General features: G+C 43.7%; 1 protein-coding gene across 2 annotated transcripts; it reads left to right on the plus strand.

Moving 5' to 3' along the window:
• Window positions 1-1,140: 1,140 nt before the first annotated feature.
• Window positions 1,141-15,910, plus strand: SYT13 (synaptotagmin 13). 2 transcript variants are annotated; one of them, XM_041460075.1, is made up of 6 exons: window positions 1,141-1,629; window positions 6,639-6,861; window positions 8,770-8,904; window positions 10,440-10,753; window positions 14,623-14,752; window positions 15,473-15,910. In XM_041460075.1, the coding sequence occupies exons 1-6, from the start codon at window positions 1,447-1,449 to the stop codon at window positions 15,775-15,777; spliced, it is 1,290 nt and encodes a 429-aa protein (XP_041316009.1). In that variant the 5' UTR covers window positions 1,141-1,446; the 3' UTR covers window positions 15,778-15,910. The 2 variants fall into 2 exon arrangements, with proteins under 2 accessions (XP_041316009.1, XP_041316010.1); XM_041460076.1 differs by lacking the exons at window positions 1,141-1,629; window positions 6,639-6,861 and adding an exon at window positions 6,026-6,040 and having other exon boundaries at window positions 8,808-8,904.
• Window positions 15,911-16,454: the final 544 nt, after the last annotated feature.

Raw genomic sequence — 16,454 nt, forward strand, 5'->3', positions numbered from 1 at the left:
CCAGGGAGGTGAACATGTCATCAAGGAACAAAGGCTGCGTGAGTTGTCATGAATAAGATGTGAAGCATCAAAGAAAAAAGAAAGTTAAGAAAAATCTATGCAAAACCTGAGCTACAGAAGGATCAAAACACCTGAATTTCTAAGCAATTCTCTGTACATAGTTAATTTGTTTTCCTGATCCATGGGCATCAACTATATTCCAAAATAGAATGACAAACTCCCAGTAGAATCAGTAGAACTGGGTATTTTTGGAATATTTTGCATTTTGCTGACTATTTTCACTCTGGCTGAGAGATATAGTGACCAGAATTATAATCACCTTCTGGCCACTAGATTCTCCTTGTGAAGTACCCAGAAAAGGGTAGCACATATCATGAGAAACACATCAAACATTTATTATCAAACACACCAAACAGAATTTATCATCCTCTTCCCCAAGCTGGGCATTCTGAGAAATAAGGCAAAAATAAATGAGTCAGAGAAAGATAATCACTCCATCACCTCAAGAGAAAACTGGGACGGACATCTAGCTCTTCAAGTCTATTCATGCAGGTTCTTCTGTGCTCAGCAGCCCACTGCCTGACACCAGTGTGGTAAGCACTATGACTAATATCTAGCACATGTTGTTTGCTTTCTCATTTTCTCCAGAGGAAGCAGCATATGCACTAGTGCATCTTATTTGGTAGGATTTTCTGCTCTCTTTTTAAAGAGAGGTGCTGCTCTGCATTTATCCTGCAGAAAGCAGCTCCAAAGGTTCAGCCCCTGTGCTTTGAGGGGCAGGTGGTGAGGCATGGAACAGTGCTTAATTCTTGCCTGTGTTTGTTCTGCAGCCTCTGAAGGATGAGAAAGTTTTGCCTGACTTATACAGAGGCTTTACTGTGACTACAGAGTTATCGTGCAATGTTATCATAACACAGCTTGTCAGGCCAGCAGCTTTTGGCAGTCACTATCTTTGCCTTAAGACAAAAAATGCAACCTCTTGAGCATATAGCAAGCCAACCCCGAGAAATATTGCTAGAGAGATGATCAAACACTTGGATGCACTTTCTGTGAGTTAGCTAGCAAGGCCAGCCCCTTCTGCTGACGTCTTTCCTCTCTATCACACATCAGACTTTTCCCAGTGGAGCTGGAGAACAGGCTTCAATGAAAACTGCCTGTTTGCAGCTATATGGAGATTGCAGGCACCACAATTACTATTTCCTCTCCCTGACCTGGAGCAGCAACTCCATCAGCAGGATAGAAAGGTAGTCTTGTTGCCTAGCAAAGGTGGGATGATTTATCTGTGTGTCTAGATTGGTCCCTTTGCTGCAAAGAGAATTGCTTTCAGACTTCCAAGGAGAATGAAGCCAGGCTAGAATTCGGAGTGGATGTGGGAGAGCTGCTCTCCCAGGGAGTAGAAAGAGCCACAGGGTCTCTGTGCTTTCTGTTCCTGTGCAGCCCAGGACAATGGTTTTGTCTGCTCCAGTTATAGCCCTGGGGGCTACCTTAGGGACTGCAACTAGCATCCTTGCCCTCTGTGGCCTCACCTGCTTCTGCAAATGCAAGCAACCTGGGAAAGGACTCTCAGAAAAGGACCAAGAGGACGAGACGGAAAATACTAAGCCCAGTGTGCTTCAGCCAGTCCAGCAAGTAAGACACAGTCTCTAATTTACTCTGTGATTTTTCTTTAAAGGCGGAGGGTGGGAGTGCAACTTCCCTGTTAGGCTACTCAGCATGTGATTTATGCTGCCTGTTTATCTGCTTACTGTGTTTAGGATATAACAACATGCCAGTGGGAGGAGGAGTGAGGGAAAAACAGAGATGAGCTGGGTACCACAGAATTACTGGAGCAGGAGACAGCTGCCTTGGAGCCAGAGAGAAAGCTGCTAATGGCAGAAACGGGGATGAGGACTGGAAATGATGCTTAGTTGTTAAGATAGATCAAAAGAGAAATAATTTCCTGAGAAGAGAAGGCTTGACTGTACCAGGTGGCACGCAGCATTGTGACGAGGAGATGGCTCCTGCTGAGATCTCGTACAGCAGCTATTTAATTCTATTCACAATATCTCATTGTTCCTGCAGGATAGTTCCCTGTCAACAGCTGGTTTCTTGTGAAAACCTTCCCTCCTCCTCCTTCTGCCCTTCTAACTGAGGGGATAAATTATGTGTGAAGTTAAAACAAGGCATTGAAATCATAATAAAAAGCAAGTGAGAATCTAGATTGTGATGACTGAACAATCTCATCACACTATGAATTTCTTTTTCACTTACTGTAAAAACAATGTGGAGTATGGATAGTGTCAGACATCCCTGTGTGCTCTTTCATTTTTGTTAGAATCCAAACAGCCTGATTTACTCCTGAGCCCAGAGCAAGAGGGAGCTCGGGGAATTATAGAATGCTTCTAATATGCCAATATTAATGGGAATCTCTTCTTCAAGGGGAAGTGTTTGATGATTTCCTCAGTTGAATGTGGTCTTTAGAATAAGCTATAGCACTGGTCAGTCTCTGAAAGTATTACCTGTTGGCTGTTGCTCCTGATATTTGTTTGTGCCTGTGTCCTTTTCACTTTCACCTAACCATTCAACCAAGTGTTATGCCATAGTAGTCCATTCTAAACGTCTGTGCTCCATTGTATAACAGTCTTTGTTTGCCTTTTAAGTATTTGAGCTGACTATTATTTTTGGATTCCTAAAGAGTGTAGCTGGAGTCCTAACTGAACTCCTCTGTAATGTTTGTAATTAAATATTCAGTCTTTCTCTGGTTTCCACTCTTACCCTCTTAGCAGAAAAGATTCTTGGCATCCTCATGTTCTTGTTGCAGTTTATGCTGAGCAAAGATGACCAAATCTACAAACAGTATTGTAGGAACTGGTGCAGATACAGAGAATGGGTCTTGTGGTTGCTGGAGTGGGGAGGAGAGGTGTAGGAGGATGGATTCACTGACCATGGATTAACTTCTGTGTGGAGTTTAGGACTTCTCAAGAGATTGCTGCTAATTCTGAGCCTCCCCCCATGAGCATGTTGAATAACTCCTAGTACCTGTTTGCATTTTCCTAGGATGGATTTAATCTGCTATTCTGTTTGATAGCTTAGTCATGTCCCTTTCAGGCTCCTTTCTTGTCTTTTCTACCCCACAGAGGGGATTTGCTAACACCTGTATGTAAGAATGTACAATGATGCAGAGATTTTTCCAAGTTTACTGTTAACATGAATGAAAAATGTGTAACTTTGACAGCCATATCACTTTCCAAAGCAATTTTTCTAGCTGTTGTCTGCAGCAACACAACCCGCAGACAACTTTACCATCAGGCTCTTTCTATGACAGTTTGATGTTGTAATCTCCAAGCCCAGAAAGATCTCAAATCCTCCTTTTAACTCCATTCTTAAACTGGGCTTTTTTTCTTTTATACAGCTTTTTGGGAAACATCTTGGGAAAGTGTTAATCCATCCTGGATATTGTCTATGGGGGTGATATCCTGTTTGCAGGGCTGAAATAAGCACTATGTCTCCATATTGTTCAGTACTCAGCAGCTATTCAGTTATGGTCCTCAAAATATGTCTACATTCATAAGTTTTGCCATGACTTAATCCAGTATTTGACCAACAGGGGATAAAATTATTCAATCTGCCCTAAATGTGTCATTATTACCTGAGTGATTGCATTCTTTCAGCATTGTAGACTTTTTAATTTGAAGTATTATTTCCAATGCTACTGGGTTTATGGGTTTTTTTTAAAGAAATCTGGACACATTATAGCAGCCGAGTGAACATTCTGTCACAGAAAGTGCAAAATGTTCTTAGTTTGCATATTCCATATGTTTAGCAATTCTTTCCAATTAAAATAATTTTCTTGCCAGGAACATGAATTCTCCTATGCTGTCACTGAATCAGAATCAGTCTCTATACCTTCAAGAAATGAATCTCAATTTGAGTTGTGAGCTTGTGAAATTTTATTATCTCTATGTTTATAAATTGTTCTGTCAGGACTTTTTTTTCTGACTATATTAGTACATAGTATGTCCTAGTCAGTGTTGGACACATTTAATTATTGAAACCTGTCAGGGACACTGATTCTGATAAACACAGATGACAAAAGAAAGATGCAGCAAGTCTGCATTTTATTCACTTGGCATGTCTCCCATGACAGTGATGCTTGTATTTGCTATAGACAGAGGCTCCCCATGGACATGCCCTGCATCCATGAAGAGGAGAAGTTCAAACACAAACATACATCTACAAAACAATGAGAAAATGCTGCAAATTTGCAAAGTCTCAGCAAAACCTGCAGAACGAAGATTCCTAAACACATCCAAAAATGGCAGCAGTCTGGTGGTTTGAGTGACACTGGGCAGGGACACAGAAGGATCATTTGCAGCCTCCTTGCTCCTTTTAGTTTACTTACTTTTATGCATTTTTGCAGAGCTCTCTGAACTCTTCTCGTGTCTTTATTTAAGACACAACTGCTGAGTTGCAAAGGAAACTTCCACAGGGCACTGCTATGTAACTGGATTAGCACACAGCACTTGGGAAAAGAGCTGGCAGCAACATAATAAACAGAGGCAGGTGCAGTTGGAAGAGGGGGTGGGCTAGTCCCACTGTGCTTGCATATGTCTCTCGTCTCTAATTCTGCAGAGCAGACAGACAAGAGGAATATTTAGACCCAATGGAGTCTTTGATGCTGTGTGCTGATTGATTTTCTGACTAAATACCTGGCAAGGTACTTAGCAAGAGGAAGAAAAGACTGTACTAACAATACCTCAAATTTGTGTGGTGTTTTTCATCCCAAAGGATCTGGAAGTGCTTTGTGTGTTGGCAGCACAGAGCAATCCAGGCAGGAGGCTCCAGTGAGTGGCAGGACAGCAGCCTGACACAGCAGCTGCACGAGAGAGGACAGCAGAGGCTGACCACCACTGTGTGTGCTAGATGTAATGCCTCTGCACAACAAAAGCAACCTGCCTTTTCTAGCTGCTGTCAGTGATTCCTCACGTATTCTGCTTTAATTTTAGAAGAATGGAAAACTACATTTAAAGTTTGGATGAGTAACTTCACATTTCCTAGGTATTTTAGGACTGATGAGGCTCGCATCTCTATCAGAGGCATCTCAGTTACGGCCGCACACTGTGTAATTTACATAGTATCGAAACTCGACTGAATGCTAGGTGAGGATGGCACACAATGACGTTTTTCTCTCTCAGCCCACTTCTCTTTCAAGGCCCTTAAAATTAGACAAGACAAAATGCTATGTTGCACAGTAGCCTTCCTAAACACTGGTGCACTGTCTGCCTTGAGAAGATGGAGTCACTGACCTAATTAGTTCATTACCACTGCCAATTGTATGAAACCAGGATCTCCACAAGCTGAATATGACTAGGCTAACATCCAAGACAGCCCTCTTTCTTCAGCTCTATTTCTTGAGAGGTAGGTGTGCTTCCTCTGGACACGCAAACTGGGACCAGGAAATCCCAACACAGACAAGAGATTCAGGGCACCATCGACATTCATTATTAATAGGAAACAATAAGACTAATTAAAATTTTTAATTACAGTTATGAACATTTTCTGCCTTGCCTTCAGTCTTGACCAAAAATAGGTTAGCAGGCAGTAGGTTGAAGATAATCCCACTGCACAATAATCAACCAAAATGGCTGTTTTAGTTGTGGTTTTTGTCTTCCGTGTTTTGGAAACATTAATAAAATCTGTTGCAAGGGTTGGGGTCACTTGCTAGTCAGCTTTTGTTCTTCCCCATCAATGAATCCAAATATAAATGAATCAGGAATGATTCATTTATAAGAAGGCGGGATGCTTTCTTGGGACATAAGCAGAAGAGAACTGTTCTATTCCATTAAAATATTTTTTTTTTTGTTTTGGGAGAACAGTAATGCCTTTTCTGGTAGCCTTTGCTCAGACTACCTGAGCATCTTGCAGGTTCTTCTGCTCATCCCATGTTCATGATTCAGCAGGGAATTGAAGTGTTAAGAACAAATCAGACATAAATCCAAGTTTCAGTCCTGGTATAATAAAGGGGAAATGTGTGTCTGATGGTCAGATGGAGCTCTGGTCCGCAGAACCTAGAGGCTGAGATGACCAACAACTCTTCTTGGTTTGCCAGTCCAGGGCTCATTTGTTCAACCAGCTCTCCTTAGTCTTATTGCATCATGGTCATACTTGCTCCATGTTTGATTTATGTCTTTGCACTCTTAATGATTACTATATACTCACATAAAATATTCTGGATTCTGTGAGATCTCTTGCTCTTGGATTTGACTTCAAACATCAAAGTAAAAATTGCCATATCTTAATCAAAGCAAAATTAACTTTGTGGTTAATTTCTTTACTAAAATGAAAGGATTAACTTATGAAAATATTAACTGGTACCAAATCAGAGGAAAAATGAAATGATAAGAACATATCTTTTTCTTATAGTAATCAAACATCTGTAGAGGAATAAATCTGAAAAGAAACACACCAAGTACAAGGTATCAGTGTTAGCAAGAAAGTCTCCAGACTTACAGGCAGTGGTTTCTACAAGCCAAGAAAAAAATGATGGTAGGACTGACTAGAGGCCCTGCTCTTTTCCTGTCTCAGGTCATCTAACATTAAGAGAATTGGAGGAGTTAATGTAATTTGTGCAAAGTAATAAACAAAACTTTAATTTTCAGTTCAACATTAAGAAAACTGCAGAGCCAGTCCAGCCTCGAGCACTTCTGAAGTTTCCCAACATTTATGGCCCCAAACCAGAAGTAACTTCACCTGAAATTGTTAACTACACACAGTACTCTCTGAAGACAACAGAAGAAGCAGCTCCTGGAAAACACACTGCGTTGGATGAGAATAGGATGAAGATACAAGTCAATGAGGAGCTGTTTGTTCTCCCTCAAAACGGTAGGAGATTTTGGTCTTCAAACTAGCAATCGTTTTAGTGGGTGTGGATCAGTAATACTTCTAAGCATAATGTGATCATTGTCAGATAAATAAATGTGGAATTTATTGGATGCTTTTCGCTTTCTTATCATGAGCACTCTGAGTTTTGCTTTCAACACATTTGTTTAGTAGAAGGAGTCATGGAGCTCATAAGGACATTCTGATAACAAAGGTGTAGCTGTATCTTGTTGCATTTTTTTTTTACCTAAACATTTTTTGTTTTGAAGAATCTGTCTCCCTGGTAGCAGATATTTTGTAGAAAAGCACTTTTAGTGTAGTTGTGCTGAGAGCAGTAGCCAGAGTATGTGTGAAATATTTGGCCAAAATTAGGCAGAGTATCTCCTCCAGGTCAAATGCTATCTGTCCAACAACTGTCCTTGTCAGCGACAGTGGGGCTCAAAGCTTCTAATTTTCTCTCCTCCTTTATTGCCATGGTTTGGTAAGATGTTCTTGGCTTATTGAAATGTGCAGTGAAATTGAAGGCTGACACCTCAAAGGTTTTTGCCAAACAGAATTCCTGTTTCCCAGCCAGCCCCAAGGGTAACACTCCAAATCCTGAAACATAAGATTTCTAGAGCCTGAGAGAAAATGCAGTCTTAATTATATGCATCTGGCAACATGTCTGGGTTTCTTCCACACTGATTTTTAACTTCACAGCCATATTTTAACAGAGTAATTTACTCTTATGGTTACCACTGTAATAAAACCTTCCTGAAGATTTGCCAGAAAGACAATGCCATCTGCCGCTATTTTTACTGAGTATTCTTTTTAGTTATTTTTAATTTTTTGAGATTCTATTTTTGCTCTTCTGGAAGGACAATTGCTACCTTCACCCCTCCAACCTGAGGCTTGTGAGTAAGGAAAAGAAAATACCATGGGATTCAGATGCATTGGAGGAACAGACTGTCTGAGCCACATCCTTAGGTGTCAGGGAAAAGATTATCAGGGTGGAAAGGATGAAAGGTGATGGCCGCATTTAGGCTAAAGCTTTATATAAGTGTTGGTGTAAGAGCCTCTCTGCACTGCTAATGGCACAAGCAAGTTTCCTTCCTGCTCTGCCTGAATATATAGCTCAAGTGTTGCTAAAATTAAGCAAGAATTATTGCGTTCTCCTTTTGATGCCACAATGAACTGGTCTGAACTGTGGCTGAGATTTTTAGAGGAAGTGTGCTGGCCCACTATTGTTTTCTGTGTGAATCGAAACTGACCTTGCAGATAACAGCTCTGGATGACAAAAATCTCTGGCTTTTCTTTTAGTCTTGCAACTTGCTTTATTTCAGTATGAAATACATATTCAGCTCCAAAATCATGCATGGAGAAACTGCCTTATGGATTCCAAAGTTCATTGCCTTCAACCTGATCAGGTGCTATGGAAATGGATGTCTTTTGCATGACAAAGACTTCATTGTTAAAATTAAAAGAAAAACAAAACAAAATGTTTAGAGAGGTCTTACCTAATGCAGAGTTGCACAGCAGCTCAAGAGCAGACTCACATTCTCATTGCAGAGAACATAAGATTTAGTTTAATAATGCCAGTTAAAAGAATATAAAACAATATAGCAAGTAATGAGTGTCATTCAGACACCGTGGTCTAGTCATAAGGTAAAAGAGCAAGTGTGTGAACCATCATGGAGCACAAGGTGGTAGAGAGCAGAAGTCTTGTCCAAATGCTATAGAAAGAGCTGAAAGTGCAAGTAAACAGAACAAAAAGGATGTACGATGATGGATGAAGAAGGAAAATAAATTATAGTCCTGCCTACAAAGTGCAGAAAAAGCAAGATATTTAGAAAAAGTCAAGTCAAGAGAAAGTGGATTTGCTGTCTTGGGAAGGAGAAGAGCTGCTTGCTAAAGGGGCTATTTCAGTTCCAGGTGTGGTCAAGGACGTGTGTGTCACGGAGCACCTGAAGCCCGAGCGGGCAGGCAGCGGGCAGCAGGCCCCCGAGCTGCACTACTCCCTGCTCCACGACCCACAGCGCGCCCAGCTGCGCGTGGCCCTCCTCCAAGGTAAGGGCACTGGGCCCCGGCTGAGCGGGCAGCACACAGGGCGATTGCACTTAGAGACAGCTCCCCTCCTATCTTAAGGCCAACAGGCGCCCTCAGGACCACTGGGTGTTTCACTGGCACTGGGCTTGCAGAACAGGAATAGCTGTCAATGTCACTGCTTGAAGAGAGGGCCTAGCTTGGGAACAGTTGTTTGCACAGCTTTGTCCGGAACCAGGATGGGTTCCTCCAGTCCAAGACTTGGTACAAAGCAACCTCTTCTTTTTATTTTTTCCTTTAGGGGCAAGAGGAATGGGGTTACTATCTCCTTCCTCTCCATATCTTTCATTCTTCAACCTGATCCACCCCCTACTGCCCTTCCCTCAAGTCAAGTCAAAGCCTGAGCTGGAGAGACCAGACATATTTTAAGTCCCTCTGGCAGCGCCTGGCCAGGCAGCCAGGCTCTGTGTCATTCTGACAACTGCAACAGCTTCTCCACTCAGGGCTGGAGCATCATCAGTTCCTCTGGGAGAGTAAAATAAGCTGACTGAATAATTCATGCACAGTGTAGATCTCTGTGGAAACCTAATCAAATCACACCCTCTGAGGCGAGAATTGAAAAGGTGCTGAATGGCAGCCACTGGTGCAGGTCTCCTGCCAGCAGCAAGCCCACCATTCCCCTCAGGATGGACACCCACGCCGGCTGGCTGCCACCCTGGCACTTCTGTGCACAGGACCTGGCTCTGCTTGCCAGTGCTGCTCCCCTGAGAAGCCAAGAGAGCCCTGTGACCCACAGGTCCTGGCAGTTCAGGAGCAGCTGTCCTTGGACTCTCTGCAGCAAGGACAACAGTTTTCCCCTCAAAGCTGTGAGATTCAGTGACCCCTTGGAGGAGGGGGCGTTCCTCTTGCTGCCAGAGAAGGCAGTGCAGCTCTGTTGCTGCAACTGCAGAGGAGTGTGAAATGCTATTCTCACTCTAGACTTTTCAACATAAAAGGGATATAAAATTAGGCATAAATGTCTCTTGATGCAGGTCTTTTGGGCTGTGGGGTGGCTTCTGATGGATTCATTTACCAGAGGTGGGACCAGCAGAATGCAATGACCCTTAGATATTGGCATGGAGGGATGGATGTATGCCAAGGGAAGCTCTATCACATCTCTGATGTCTGTGACTGACTTTCCTGTTTTTAAAGTCATTGTAAGAAGCTTTTATTTGTGTGCCAAGGTAAAAGTAAATAAGAAATGCCAATCCCTGTTTCATGATGCCTCATTTCAGTGGTGTTCTACGTCTTTCTACAGAATGTGTTTTCTTGAACTCAGCTGTTGCTCTCCCAAACACTGGCAGCATCCTTCTGCAGTGGCACAAGGACAGGGACAATGTGCAGCCTGAGGAAAACACCACAGCATGGGCTCACAGCTTAATCAGCCCCCACACAGGCAGGAACAGGGGTCAATGTCTATGCAGCTGTTTTATTTTATTGCTGTCATGAAACAAGCAATTTAGCCACAGATATTTCAGGGCTGTCTTTTGTGAGAGGTCATTACCATCCATCTTTTCCAGCTATGCATGGCGGAATGAGTGGGGACCAAGACACTGGCTGCCATTGCTACATACTGGGCACACTGGAGAGCAAGTCTGGCATTGCTGAGGCCCAGACAGAGCTGAAGAAGAAGGTACTTCACACCCTTTGGGAGGAGGTGCTGCAATTCCCATTAACAGAGGAGGAGATGCCAGGAGGAACACTGACTCTCACCCTGAGAAACTGTGACAAGTTCTCCAGGCACAGCATTGTGGGGGAACTGAAACTGAACCTTGCTGAAATGGAGGAATCCTTTGGGAAGGCCCAGTGGGAAAGGCTGAAGAGCCCAGAGAAGGTATGGACTCTGTCTGTGTCGGTAGTTCAGAAACCCTAATGATTACGAGTTTGGACAAGAGAAACCCTTTTCCTAGAGAGGTGCATGTGGGTGGGTGGCTTTATTTGTTTGGAGCAGGTTTAGAGGCGTGATGTGTGACTGCAGAGATCACTCGGCACAGCTCTGTGCTGGTCTGTAGCTCGTCATATCAGAAGCCCTTCTGTCTAATGCTCCCAGTTAATGTGTCACAACTCCCTCAACTCCTCCCCAGTTACACGACAATCTGACACTGGCTGTAATCAAATGACATCTGTAATTCAAATGCTATGTCTAGAAAAAGGTGTGTGAGCTTCTGAGAATTATTGATACAGGACCAGAGTGGCAAGAGCTGAAATATCAGAGTACCTGCAGAGCCCAGTGGAAGGAGTCTGCAAGGTTGGGTGTGGTAAGGCACGCGGTGATACCCCAGGGAGCCTTAATCTAGTAGTGAAGTACATTGTTGGGACTGGAATGCTGGACTGAAGGACACTTACACTTACTGAAATCAGTCCAGTGCTATTTGTTCTGGGAGATATCAAAATATCATTCATTGCATTGTCTTGGTTTTCTTAAACATCAAAACCTTCCTTTCTTTCCTTATCCACATTTTGACAGTTGCACAGACAGGGAAGAATTCCAACAGTTCTTGAAGTGGGTACAGGGGATGCTTCATGTGCACTAATTTCTTGCACATTTCCTCAGGAACCTTTTTCCTGCCATGAGCTAGGCTGTACTTCTAGCAGCAGCAATTCACTTAGCATGGCAGCAGGATGCTGCTACCGCTGCTGTTCATTCATCACAACAAGTGGTACCTCTTGTAGTCTGCTGTGGTACGGCTGAGCAATGCAAAACAACACTAGCACCACCACTAAGCACAATGAAACAAATTATTACCTGTCACCATCAGGGATGAGGGCTCTCCTCTGAGCTGGCCACAGACACAGAGTACAGAGTTAGCATTTCTGATTTCCAATAGTGCTGATTTATCTGATAACCACTTGAATACTAACAGGACTGTCCACACTAAAAAAAACATCTGTCAGGGAGAGAGGCAGCAGAAACAAGCGGGTGATCTGAATGAGTTTAATAAACTTCAGGCATGAGACTCAGTACTTGTCTAATGGCTGTAACCCTCTCCCTCTCACCCCATACTGAAGCATCTGCTTTTTCAGCAATACACAAGGAACAGTCTGTTCACACCAATGATAAGTTGTTATTCCAGTGCACCTGATGGAGTCCTGATATACAGGGAATTCTGCCTTGGTCCAGCTTTACAACCACACACAGAAACAGGACAGCATTCATTTCTTCTCCAGGCTGACAGCACAAGGTTAACACCAGCAGTACTGCTGAACAGTGCCCCAGTTTGAGCTGAGGATGTGCAGTGAAAGCTGAATTTGCGTCATCTGGGACCTGAGAGAGCCAACCATTGCACAGATAGCTTATGTATACAGATCCTGAATCATTCATTGAGAACCAGAGAGGGAGGGAGTGAGGAAGAGATGATCAAAAAAGAGGAGCTATTTTTGACAACATTCATCCAGGAACAAAGTTACTGAGCTTTGTCAAAAGTGTGACATTTCCCTGAAATGCCGGAAAGGGCAGAAAATTCGTTCTTACCTTCCCAGTAATTCTCCCACACAGAAGGGAAGGAGCCCAGAGTGGAGCTTACAGCTAACCAGGTAATGCAATTAGCATTCAGGAATTCATTGAGTCCTGTGAGCAATGCAAAGCCTAGATACTGGAGACTGATAGCCTTATCTTGTCTTCCTTCCCTCCTACTGCTTTGCTAATGACAGTAATGATAGTGGGTTGATGATAGTGTGTCCTTGCATAGCAACTTCCCTTTTGTGATTTCGTGGTGCCCTGCACGTAAATCATTGATGACCCCTTGTTGCTTTTTATTCATTTTGCATAGAAAGAAAGACTGAAGCTCTCATGGTTGCATGAATTTGCAGGATTTCAGCACAAAATGTAGGTTATGGACTAAATAGGAAAAAAGAAACAAAGAAAACAAAGCCCAGAAGGGGAAGGAAAAGTACTTCTGGTTTGGTCTGTTCAAGCAAAACTCCAGCAGAGACCAACCATTGCAGGTTTTGTTTTCAGGTGGATACAGGCTGGCAAAAAACTTGATCAGCACACTAGGAGCTAGAAAGTCATAAGTACAAGAGTGATCCGAGTACAATGTGTGTGTTTGTGTGTGTGCACGTCTACAGAGCCCCACCCCCTCCCAATCCACTGCATCTGTCTGTGCCTGAAGCTACAGGAACCAAATTCTAGCCAAGAGCTATAGAATGGGACCTGCTGAGATGTGGTGGGAGTAAATAAACAAAAGCGGCTTATGACATGCCTAAACGCTGGGTTTGCATTGAGGTGGTGTTTGGGTTTGTCCCTGAGTGTACAATTCTTTTGTGGTGGGCATACAAGCATTTGAAACTGCCTCTTTTTATGTGTGGGCTTTTCTATGGTGCATTTCAATTTAAGACAGAATTCATATAAGTGAAAAGCATACAAGCCCTTCATTGCTACCTGAGTGCATGAAAAAAAAGATTTACTTGGGCTGACTTGGGATTGAATTTCAGGCTTCCTTGCTAATGCCCTTCCACCTGATTTGTGCAGGACAAATTAGTCATTTGAACCAGACAGTGATGACAGCCATGTTTTCTGGAGAGTCAATCAGCTCGTGGAGAGTTTACACGGCCTGTCCTTGCCTGTTTTGAGAAACTGGTTGAAAACTTAATTTGAAATATTTATGGCTCACTTAGTAGCAACACTGCAGAGCACAGAAATAGCCTGGAGAGAAGGGCTGTCTATCCTCGAGGACGTAGAACGTGCTAAGGAGCCCAGAATGAGTCTGTTGAATTGGCATTGGCTTTCTGGGGACTCTTCTGGGTCATTAACCTCACACTAAACCAGATTTCTGTCACAAGCTCCCACTCACTGAAAGAATAACTACTCCCCTTTTGTTCCTTGCCATGGGCTGTCAGCTCTGCACACAACGGTGTGGGATTTCTCTCCTTCCCTGCTGGCTCCCGAGTAGGAAATGGCATTACTCTCTTACAGGAGAGCAGTGGTGGTGTGACTGTGTCCCTAGGCTTTCCCCCCAAGGGCTGCTTGTCCAGGGCAAATGGAAGAAAGGGAAAGGGAAAGGGAAAGGGAAAGGGAAAGGGAAAGGGAAAGGGAGTCTCCCACAGGGGATGCAGGGAGAGCTGCTCACAGGCCTGATGGAAGGCAGGTGGGAAGGAAGACTAATGTATTGTGCCCAGCTCGTGGAGGATTTCAGCTTGGCTGGGTTTTTTCTCATACCAAATAGGGTGTCAGGGAAGGCGTAGTCCAGCTCCAGGTCAGACTCAGCCCCAAGCACCGTCTCTGCTTTCCCAAGGAGCCCTACACTCCTGCTGGGCAATGCAGGCTGGAAGCTGAGTCCAGTCAGAGCCTTCTGGGAAATGGAGCACCTGGAACCAAAACTGAATTACAAAAAGCATTAAAGGGGATAGTGGACATAAATACAGGACAGTTAGGTGGTCTCTCAAAATAGGAATTTCTGACTATTTGCACTCCATGTCAGAGCCAGATCTTCTTCTGATTAAATATTGGACTAAAAGTTGGTGTCAGGAAGCAGTTACTTTCCAGTGCCATGAGGATTCAGTAACTCACATTATGGGAGCCTTATGAGCCTCAGGCATCTTTGCCAGGTTTATTCTCATCCAGCGTAACAGGAAAGATCTCCTGCACAGAGAGACAACTTGGTTGGTCCATGACCTTCTACGTTCTGCCATCTTCTACTGTTGTTTTCCTAATCTGACCAAGATTATACAAAAAATTAACCCTTTCTGTGTCTCCATTTCCAGGAGCCATCCACGGGCCATGGGGAGGTTCTGCTCTCTATTAGCTACCTGCCAGCAGCCAATCGCCTGCTGGTGGTGATTATTAAGGCTAAAAACCTCCATTCCAAGCAGCTGAAAGATCTACTAGGAAGTGGTGAGTGTTATAGCAAGGAAACAGATATTATTGTTTCTGCTATTATGTAAATCTAGAAAGAAAGTGGGAAGGGTGAAGTCTGGCAGGAAAAAAAAAAAAAAAGTCTGGCTTAGAAAGCCAAAGAGATCTGAATAATTTCTAAAAAGTGAAAATCAAATGCCCCCTGACCAATATTTCTACTGTGCTGTCTCAGTTTGATATCACCAGTGTAAATTCTCTTGCATTTTTGGGCGCAGATTCAGATATCACAATATATATATGAAAAATAAGATATTAGAGAGCGTCCAAAGGAGGGCCATCAGGATGGTGAAGGGCCTGGAGTGGAAGCCTTATGAAGAGTGGCTGAGGTCACTTGCTCTGTTCAGCCTGGAGAAGAGGGAGGGGAGCCCCTTTTCATGGCGTTCAACATCCTCACAAGGGGAAGTGAAATGGCAGGCACTGATCTCCTCTCTCTCGTGGACAGGGACAGGACCTGAGGACACAGCATGAAGTTAAGTCAAGGGAGACTTAGGTTGGTCACAGCACCAGCCTGACTAAGTTCAAAAAGCATTTGGACAATGCTCTTGGGCACATGGCATGATTTTTGGGGTGTCCTGTGCAGGGCCAGGAGTTGCACTCCATGATCCTGATGGGTCCCCTCCAACTCAGCCTATTCTAGTCTAGTCTAGTCTATTTGTGGCATGCTCATTAACATGGTGTATCTCTCCCCTCCTTATACAGATGTTTCTGTCAAGGTGACACTGAGGCATCAGTCACTGAAGCTGAAGAAGAAGCAGACCAAACGTGCAAAACACAAGATCAACCCTGTGTGGAACGAGATGATCATGTTTGAGGTGCCTCATGAGCTCCTGCGTGCCTCCAGCGTGGAGCTAGAAATGCTGAGCCAGGATGGAGCTGGCCAGAGCCATGTGCTTGGCAAGTGCAGTCTGGGCTTACACGTCACAGGCACAGAGAGGAACCACTGGGAAGAAATGCTGAGGAACCCCAGGAAACAGATAGCCATGTGGCACCAGCTCCACATGTAGGCTCATCGTGATTACTGACAACAAGATTCCCATCAGACCTCAGAGCCTGGGGGAGTAAGCTGGATTTCATCTTCCACCTTCACCTCCATGAAATTGCTCAGCACAGCACTCTTACTACAGCACCCTTCTCTGATCTTCCTGCTCATTCTAGCCCAGGAACCTGCCTGGAAAATGTATTTAAAGGACAGGCTCTCACCTAATCAAGTGGTTGTCTCAAACAAGGGATTGGCTGCCTGGATGGTTTGAATCAATTTTATTTGCCTGCCCACTGTCTCTTCTGAGAGGTCTCCATTTCTGTAGAGGAGCAGAGGGGAGGAAAGAAGAGCAAAGTTATCATGGAAATATAAGCCCTTCATTGGCATCTAGTGCTGTCACCCAAGTCCCTTGATGAGTGTTGGCTCCATAATCACAAACACCCAACTGTTTTATCAATCACTGATTTTCATAATACTCCACAAGACTGAGAAATGAAGATCAGAGAACTGACTGTCGTGGCAGGCACAAAGAACCAGTATGAGAAAGAGAGTGAAGCCAAAGTGCAGTAAATGGATACCTAGAAAAATATACAGAATGAAGGGAGAGAACAGAGGAAGAAGAAAGGGAGAGACAGTCAACACCTTCATTCTGTGTAGCCTTTGAGGCAAACACTGCCAAGCAAGAAGTCAAATACCTTCCTT

Source organism: Pyrgilauda ruficollis, unplaced genomic scaffold (genome assembly GCF_017590135.1).
Source record: "Pyrgilauda ruficollis isolate IOZ18807 unplaced genomic scaffold, ASM1759013v1 scaffold14, whole genome shotgun sequence".
NCBI classification, from domain to species: Eukaryota; Metazoa; Chordata; class Aves; order Passeriformes; family Passeridae; genus Pyrgilauda; species Pyrgilauda ruficollis.

Coding starts and splice junctions, on each gene's coding strand:
- SYT13 (XM_041460075.1), top strand. CDS start 1,447: ATGGTTTTGTCTGCTCCAGTTATAGCCCTGGGGGCTACCTTAGGGACT. Junction 6,862..8,769: donor GTTTGTTCTCCCTCAAAACG/GTAGGAGATTTT, acceptor TTTCAGTTCCAG/GTGTGGTCAAGGACGTGTGT. Junction 8,905..10,439: donor GCGCGTGGCCCTCCTCCAAG/GTAAGGGCACTG, acceptor CATCTTTTCCAG/CTATGCATGGCGGAATGAGT.